Source organism: Oryzias melastigma, unplaced genomic scaffold, assembly GCF_002922805.2.
Source record: "Oryzias melastigma strain HK-1 unplaced genomic scaffold, ASM292280v2 sc00270, whole genome shotgun sequence".
In the NCBI taxonomy this organism is placed as follows: Eukaryota; Metazoa; Chordata; class Actinopteri; order Beloniformes; family Adrianichthyidae; genus Oryzias; species Oryzias melastigma.
In genome coordinates this window covers 474,628-483,590 of record NW_023416899.1, presented here as the reverse complement: position 1 = coordinate 483,590, position 8,963 = coordinate 474,628, and the positions used below count along the sequence as shown (strand labels likewise).

The 8,963-nt window shown below is 47.2% G+C and overlaps 1 protein-coding gene across 4 annotated transcripts in view; it reads left to right on the top strand.

Annotated features, from left to right (window-relative positions):
* The window catches only part of LOC112141728 (copine-4), a gene marked incomplete at its 5' end in the record, with an annotated part of 32,483 nt that overhangs the window by 1,323 nt on the left and 22,197 nt on the right, over positions 1–8,963 (top strand). For all 4 annotated transcript variants that reach the window (XM_036210874.1, XM_036210875.1, XM_024264878.2 and 1 more), the window contains 4 exon segments: positions 327–398; positions 2,779–2,853; positions 5,325–5,408; positions 7,093–7,182. In XM_036210874.1, coding sequence (XP_036066767.1) covers positions 327–398; positions 2,779–2,853; positions 5,325–5,408; positions 7,093–7,182 — 321 coding nt within the window.

The window sequence follows — 8,963 nt, the reverse complement described above, 5'->3', positions numbered from 1 at the left end:
GTTGATAAGGAGACTTGGTGGTGGAATGAGGAGGTGCAGGAGTGTATACGGAGTAAGAGACTAGCTAAGAAGAAGTGGGACACAGAGGGAGGAGACAGGAGGACAGGAAGGTGCAGCGTGAGATGCTGTAGTCCCGCCTCCATGTTTCCCTTGGGACGTTCAAAGATAACAGAGCATCTCCTCCTCAGGTCAGACTCAGTTTTACCCTCTGAAAGTCTTTCCTGGAACTCCAGATTTCTACAGAATACATTGGACGGGTCAGAACCGTTCTCAGTGAAGTTCTGGAGCTGCAGACGTTTGTTCAGCAGCTTCGTCTGTGTTTGCAGATCATCTCGCAGAGGAAACTGTCCAAAGCTCTGCTCCGGCCCGGGGGGACGGTGGGGAAGGCCATCATCACGGTGAGTCGGACACAGCAGCTTCTCCTCCTGCAGGGGCTCGGATCTCCTCAGCTGGACAGAACCGGTCCAGGCCCTTCTGCTCCTCTGAGGGATGAACCTCCATCTGCTGCTCGCTCACAGGCTCACAGCTGCAGGAAATCCCTGAGCTCGTGTTCCTGTCCAGCTCTCTGCACTCAGAGGCTTCTCAGGGATTTATTCTGAAAGGATAACGGAGCAGGAAGCAGCTGTTTTTAAAGAAATCGCTTTTTTCTTCACTTATATTCCACTTTATTTAGTCTGTTTCTTGGTTTCATTCTTCCTTTTTTTGCAGACATCTCATGTTTAGTATTTTTTCTGTCTTTCTTATTGTTTCAGTTTCTTCACTTAATCTCTTCTTTAGTTTTTCCGTCTCAGTGCAGGTCTTTCTTCAGCTGCTCTTTTTCAATAGATTTTTCTGCATCTTCCTGCAGATTAAACATTTTATTGGTTTATTTCAAACAATAAAACAAAAGTAAATAGAAGTAAATAGATTTATCAAATCCATTTAAGACACAAAGTCATAAAATGATTTGAAAATAAAGAAAACACAGAAGAAGGAGATGCTGTTTCTTCACTTTCTGATGGCTCGTCATCACAAGTCAGACTGTTCTGGAGTCTGATCTGCATGAATATCCAGATTCTTCCTTCTGATCTACTGATGATCCTCCAGGATCTGCTCTAAATGGTAGAGAACTGCTGCATCTGTAGACTAAAACCCTTCCATGTGGAGCCCGCAGACGCAGACCCACATCTGCACCTGCCGGGTTTCAGGTGAACTCCGCTGTGATTCTGATCAGGGATCGTTACACCTGAACCACTCTAAGTCCACTGTTTGTCCCGGTACCGAGCAGAACTCTGTCAACCTGAATCCTCAAAGCAGGTGCATGTTAGCAGAACTCCCACAATGCAACAGTAGAAAGTGTCCTCTTTTATGTAAGACGGTCGGTAGAGTCTTAACCACACCTGAGGTCTGTGGTCACAGTCATCGTTTGCTCATTTGCTTGTGATGAGAGAATCAGAATCCGACCCAGAAGCGTTCCGGACAGAAGATTCGTCTAAGAATCTGTTTTAACACAAAAACCTGTTTCTGCAGCCGGAAACTCTACAAATGTACGTTTAAATCAAAGCAGACTGACCACAGCAGAACACGGAGGAGAAAACCTTTACTGACCGGAGTCAGAAGGTTCTGTCCTTGATGGAGCCCGGGGTCAACGAGGTCAAACCAAACGTCTCGCCTGTGGTTTTGGCACCACAGTTCTAAGTAGGAACCGTCATGATTTTTGTGGTTCTACTGAAACCGAAAGGAGCTGCGGCATTTCAGTTTTAGTTTGAGTGACGGTGTGTTTGTCTTTGGACATGTCAGCCACTTCTACTCTGGTCAGTACTTTGAAGTTCTGGACCAGAGGTCAGCAACCTGCGGCTCCAGAGCCACATGTGGCTCTTTTATCTCCCCGTGGTGGCTCTCTGGCTGAAGAAAAATTAAATAGTAATAAAAAAAAAAAAAAATTGAGATTAGTTATTATTTCAGCAACATGCTAACGTTTTTGGCTAATATGTTATCTACTGGGGTTTTTAGGCTAATTTAGAGTTTAGCTTCTATTTTAGCAACAAACATTTTTGACTAATTTAGTTTACTGAGGAATTGTAGGCTATTGCCATAGACATAATTCAAATGTATTAACAAACAAAACAAAAGAAGATCATGAATGTAAATCCAAATTTCTTAAATTCTAAAGTCAATCTCTGCGGCTCCTTCTAGGTTTATATCTCTAGAAAACGAGCCCAGGTGGCTCTTTTACTGCTAAAGGTTGCCGACTCCTGCTCTAGACAATCCTTCTGCCTTTCCTGCAATAGTGGGCGGGGTCACACAAGACCGCTGACAGGGCGAACACGAAGACCTGCAGCGCTGGAATGTCCGGCTGCATCTCACAGCAGATCACAGAAGTTTGACAGGTCGTCTATGACCGGATATTCCCTGAAGGTCACCTGTGTGTCCTGAACAGGTTTGACCATTTTTCACCTGCAGACGCTCGTATCCACCTGTGAGGTCAGTTCCGACTGAAGCTAGAACTTTGTTCTGGTTTCCACTTCATGCTGTAACTGGATCAGATGGAGCCGAATCCTCTCAGACAAACCATCACATTACTGAGGAGGAGGGGGACTTTAGGCTCCGCCTCTCTGGTTTTATCATCAGCCCTCTGACCTTCACGGAGCGGGAACACCTTCAGGTGAACAGACGACCTGCAGCCGTCCTTCAAAGGCTCCTTCAGCCTCTGGTGGTCCAGCAGGACGTGAATATTCAGCCTCTGTTGTTGAGTTAATGATGCATCTCTGCTTCATAATGAGCCTCGAATGTTTGCAGATCACAGCCGAGGAGCTGACGGGCAACGACGACTACATCGAGCTCTCCTTCAGCGCCAGGAAGCTGGACGACAAGGTACTGCTGGGCCCGTCTGGACCCAGAACCCGGCAGAACACCCAGAGCCCGCAGAACACTCAGAACCCGGCAGAACACCAGGAACCCGGCAGAACACCCAGAACCCGCAGAACACCCAGATCCCAGCAGAACACGCAGAACTCAGCAGAACACTCAGAACCCATTAGAACACCCAGTACCCAGCAGAACACTCAGAACCTGGCAGAACACGCAGAACACCCAGAACCCATCAGAACACCCAGAACTCAGCAGAACACTCAGAACCCGGCAGAACACCCAGTACCCAACAGAACACGCAGAACTCAGCAGAACACTCAGAACCCAGCAGAACACTCAGAACCCATCAAAACACAGAGAACACGGCAGAACACGCAGAACCCGGCAGAACACGCAGAATTCAGCAGAACACCCAGAACCCATCAGAACACCCAGTACCCAGCAGAACACCCAGAACCCATCAGAACACCCAGTACCCAGCAGAACACCCAGAACCCATCAGAACACCCAGATCCCAGCAGAACACGCAGAACCCGGCAGAACTGGACCTGCTCCTGACAGGCATCATTTCACTGACAGACGTGTTTTAGAGAATTGAAATCTATCGATAATTTGATTAGTTCCATCGTTCCTTTTGCTTCTCAGAACAGAAACGCTGCTCTTTTCTGATCCAGTCCTCCAGGTTCTTTAGTGTCTTCTCAAGTTCATCAGAACTCAGATTCAGCAGTTTCTCCTGAAGGAGGAAGAATCCAAAGAGCAGCTTCCTCTGACCTCAGAACAGACGGGCCTGAACCCAAACGGTCATCACGTACGAGGAACCTCAGCTGCAGCCGTTTGATCCCAGAAGAACAAAGATCAAGAAAATATGCAAACAGATGAACTTTAGGATCTTTCTTCTGTAGCGTGAAAGGAGTGAATATGAAGTATTCAATCCCAAAGTTGGTTGAAAAATATTAATTTTATTAAACAGAAATTTAATAAAATTATCCTGGGGCACCACCTTCATAATGAAGGAAAATATTACTCATTAGTGATCAGCCGCTACTTCTAATCAATAAAGTAATCAATGAATCAGTCTCTCAGCTTTAGGTCGTTCGTACCACGAAGAAGAAACAATGAAGATCTGGAGATCTGGTCTGTTCGATCCGTCCAGGAAGGGTGGTTGATCCCATCACTGGCTGGATGCTTCAGGAAGACCGTGGAGGCGAGATCTGCAGCCAGGTGTAGAAGGAAAGGGAACCTGCAGTTCTGCTGGTTCTGCTGGTTCTGGTCCGTTCAGTCACTTAGCTTCTGGGGTGGTCGAACGATTTCTCTATTCCGTTTTGTGACCAAAAAGTATAAGTCGCACAGCTGTCCAGACAATGAAACTTATCGAATGTTCTAGCATTAAAAATCAGTTTCAAATAAAAGCATCAAAAATGGTAAAAAGTTGGAATCAGTCTATGAAATAAACGGGAGACAAAAAGGTTGAAAAGGAAGAAACCGCGCGAGAAAAACGTGATCTTAAGACTAGAAGAACTTAGATGTTCCTGTTCTGGCTTCTGGCTTCTTGGCTGGTTAGGCTTGTGGCTTGTTGAGCGCTGCTCGGGCCTGTGCGCCAGTGTTTTCAAACTGGGAGGCAGGGCCAGAATCGCCCAATCCGTGGGGATTTGAGGCGTTTCACGATTGGAGGTAATTTGCATGTCCCAATGAGCTCTGTCTATGCAAATATCAGGGGCGTAACTTTATTCTGGTCTCTGGGTGTGTCCTTAGTCCTGAATTAACAATAAAAAGGGGTTTCTATCAAACAAAGTTATCAAAAAGTTTGTAAAACTCTATATGTGTGTGTGGATCCTGTATGTGGCAAAATAAAACACTTCCCAAAGTCCACATAACTTTTGTTATGAAAAATCCAAACATTTAAATACAATCAAAACTAAAGAGCTAAAGGAATAAAAACCCGTTCAAACTGAGATGTTTTACATTTTCCTTCACTAACTGAGAGGTGGTGGTGGGGTGTTCCCGGCATGTTCTCATCTGAGCTTCAGGAGAACGCCACTGAAACCAGCACAGAACCTCCAGGTCCAGATAAACTGAGAGCAGAGGAGATGCTGCACCGTGGTAACCATGGCAACCACACTCCAGTCCAACTCCTGCACTTGAAATGAGCTCATCCATTGGACGAAAGTGTGAGATTTGTGCTATCTTTGTTCTGCTGGGGATCAAATATTGGCGAGAAAAACGTTTTTTGTTTCATAACAAAAAAACCTTCAGCAGACGTTTGTCCTCCAATCATCTCTGAGATGTTTGGTGGACGGCGGTGCCGATCCCACAGATCAGCTCCAGCAGAAGACAGGAGGTTCTGTTTCTGGTCGTCCTCCAGAGAAAGACGTGTGCACGAGTCTTCCTCCCTGATCTGTCCTGCAGGAACCTGATCAGAACCTGGTCAGAACCTGATCAGAACCTGATCAGATCTTCTCTGTTGTGTTTGTTAGGACTTCTTCAGCAAATCCGACCCGTTCCTGGAGATCTACAGGGTGAACGATGACGCCACCATGCAGCTGGTCTACAGAACCGAGGTACGAACCCGTCTGACGGTTCTTCATGTGAGCATGAGGGTCAGGCAGGACGGAGTCTGAGGAAGCAGCTGATGGTCAGCAGGAGAAACTCGGAAAAGCTTCAACTTCCTGTTCAGCTGAAGTGATTCAGGACTTTGTAGATCAGTCTGAGGAACAGGAGGGAGGTTCTTCAGGCCCAGACCAGAACGGGTCCAGATCCTGGTTCAGAGGCTCAGAACCTGATCCTGTACAGATCTGGTTTGATGGCAGAAGATGCAGACTCTCCAGGGCTAAAAACATTTCAGTGTGAAACCACAACAGGAGTCAAACTGCAGACACACGTTTAGATCAACAGTGGCTTCCCGCTCCACCACATGCCCCTCATACATTTACTGCTTGCTGATAAACCAATGAGAGCAGACTCACTCAGGTCAGAATCACAGAAAAGTGAGGCTGCAGAAGAACGCTGAGAGCGTCCTGGAGGAGACCTCTGGGAATCGGAGCAGATGAATCCTGCAGCAGTCTGTCCCTGACGGGCTTTGGTTAGAGTCCAGTCACAGCTGAGGGGTCAGAGCGGGAGGGCAGGGAATGAAGGCGGCGGCGTGACCTCTGACCGTGATCAGGTCTGACCCCGCCCTGGTCTGACCCTGTCTTGACCTCTGACCCCAACCAGGTCTGACCCCGTCTTGACCTCTGACCCTGCTCAAGTCTGACCCGGGTGTGACCTCTGACCCTGATGAGGTCTGACCCTGCCCTGGTCTGACCCTGTCTTGACCTCTGACCCCAACCAGGTCTGTCCCCGGCGTGACGTCAGACCCCGCTCAGGTCTGACCCCGTCTTGACCTCTGACCCCGCCCAGGTCTGACCCCGTCTTGACCTCTGACCCCAACCAGGTCTGACCCCATCTTGACCTCTGACCCCAACCAGGTCTAACCCCGCTCAGGTCTGTCCCCGTCTTGACCTCTGACCCTGCTCAGGTCTGACCCGGGCGTGACCTCTGACCCTGATGAGGTCTGACCCCGGCCTGGTCTGACCTTGTCTTGACCTCTGACCCCAACCAGGTCTGACCCCGGCGTGACGTCAGACCCCGCCCAGGTCTGACCCCGTCTTCAATTCAATTCAATTCAATTCAATTTTATTTATATAGCCCAAAATCACAAAGAGATTTGCCTCATTGGGCTTCAAAATATAAACAATTGTTAAAAACTAAGACTACATAAACTGGTTATCCCTGCCCTTAGACCCTCCCTCCCTTTAAGGAGAAACTCCTAAAAAACCTGAGTTAGGAAAAAAGAAGAAACCTTAGGGATTCCCACATGAAGGAGAGATCCTATCCCAGGACGGACAGGAGATACCAGAACAGTTAAAGAAAGATTAGCTTCTACAACTACGAATCTAAGAGTTCATTCAGATAAAGCTGAGGGATGAGTGATGATGAAGTCCATAGTCAAGATGAAGCAGAAGTGCAGTCCACGACCAGGAGGAAAGATGACCTCTGACCCCGCCCAGGTCTGACCCCGTCTTGACCTCTGACCCCAACCAGGTCTAACCCCGCTCAGGTCTGTTCCCGTCTTGACCTCTGACCTCGCCTAGGTCTGTCCCCGTCTTGACCTCTGACCCCGCTCAGGTCTAACCCCAGCGTGACCTCTGACCCCGCCCAGGTCTGACCCCGTCTTGACCTTTGACCCTCCCCCTCTGTCCTCAGACCGTCATGAACAACCTCAACCCCGTCTGGAAGACCTTCAAAGTGTCCCTGAACTCGCTGTGCAGCGGAGACCACGACCGCAAGCTGCAGGTACACACACACGAACACACAAGAATCAGGGGCGGGGCTACTCAACTCAGCTCTGAAAGCCACACCCACTCAGAGGAGATTTTGGAAGCAGAGGCTTCAGATCCAGATGAAAATGGCTTTTTAAGACATGTAGGTCGTAGGATTTTGGTTAAAACTTCATAATCACAATAAAACATTACTGGGAAGGTTTTTCAAAATAAAACATTTTCATGAGGGGCCTGTAAGGGGTATCTCATCTGTATAGTGAGTGCAGGGTGATGGACACAGCCTCTGTTTGGGGGATAAAGGTTTAGGGGTGGAGAGGAATCTGGATTCAGACTTACACAAATATAAACACAAACTTTTTCAATGGTTTACATGTGAAACTTCCTGCATCGACAGAACTCAGTTTAGTTTTACAAAACAGTTTAGAACAAAACGAAAACAGGCTAAGCTAATGGAAGCTAAACTTAGCAGAGATGAACTGTAATTCCAGTAAATACATTCCTAATATTCATGGATTCCAGCTGTTGTTTTAGGGGATAACCCAATCCTTAAACCAACATCCGGATCCGTCTGGTTCAAACTGGATCTTTAGAATCCCAGATAAAGACAGAAACATGTCAGAAGGTTCCAGAAACTCTCCTCTGCTCCTGCAGTCGTCCAGCGTCAGCATCATCCGTCCGCCGGTGATTAATGCTGCGGGTGTTGTGAAGCTGGCAGTTTTCAATCAGTTCGGGTCGGAGCCCCCGTCTGCGGCTCAGGGAGGAGGTCAGAGGGTCATTGATCGATGTGGAAATGATCACAGCGGGACAGGAAGAGGAGCGGAGGTTAAACAGGAGGCGAGGAAACGAGGAGTTTGGAGGGAATGGAGACGAGGGTTTGGTCCAGACGACCATCGGATCATATTAATGCTGCCTGACAGACGGCAGTGCGGTAAACGGACGCTCCTGATGCCTGTATGTAACGGGATAAGACGGCGCTTTGAACGGGCTGGAACGCCGTTTTGGACGTGCAGTTTTTATGCTTTAAACTCTGATTTTTACACCCGTCTACTGAAACTTCAGACTCTGACAGCAAAGACTAAACAGACATTCTCTGACCGTAATGATCTCAGTTCTCAGAGTCAGTGAACGCACCGGGACTGAAGTCATCGCCATCGATTTTGATTGGTCCTCGTGTTAGCCCCGCCCCAACACGCCACAACCCGGCCAAAAGTTTTAAACTGAAATGTTCAGATTTGAAAACGATAAAAGAAGAGTTTAAAGGAAAAAAAGATTTGAAATGGAAATTTTGAGTTTTGCAACCTAAAAATAATTCAGTTTATTTTAGAATAGCAAAAAAGTTTTGGACATTTTACACCAATATTTTTTTAAATGTTTTATTTGAGTTTTAAATATTTATGGCCCTGATTTGGCTCCAAACACTTCAGTCAAAGATTTGTTATTGGGGGGGGGGGGACTGGATTTCCAGTCTGGAAGTTTCTAGTCTTTGACATGTTTAGAGATTGCTTGATGTGCAAGTCCAGTTAGACATTTCAAAAGAGAAATGTAAAATCTTGTATTAACCTGAAATATGACGGTGATGAAAATAAATATTTCTTATTTAGAAGTTTTAATCCCCGGTTGAGCCTCTCACTGGGTCTTCAGGTCCTCAGAAACCAAACCGTGGAGCAATGAGACAAATGGGATGCAGCTGATGAGTTTTTGTGCACGTCTGAGTTCTGCTGTGAGGTGAATGATGGCGTGCACACAAACATCATGAATGTCAGAGTAGAATTTGAACCGTTTGGATGGGAGGAA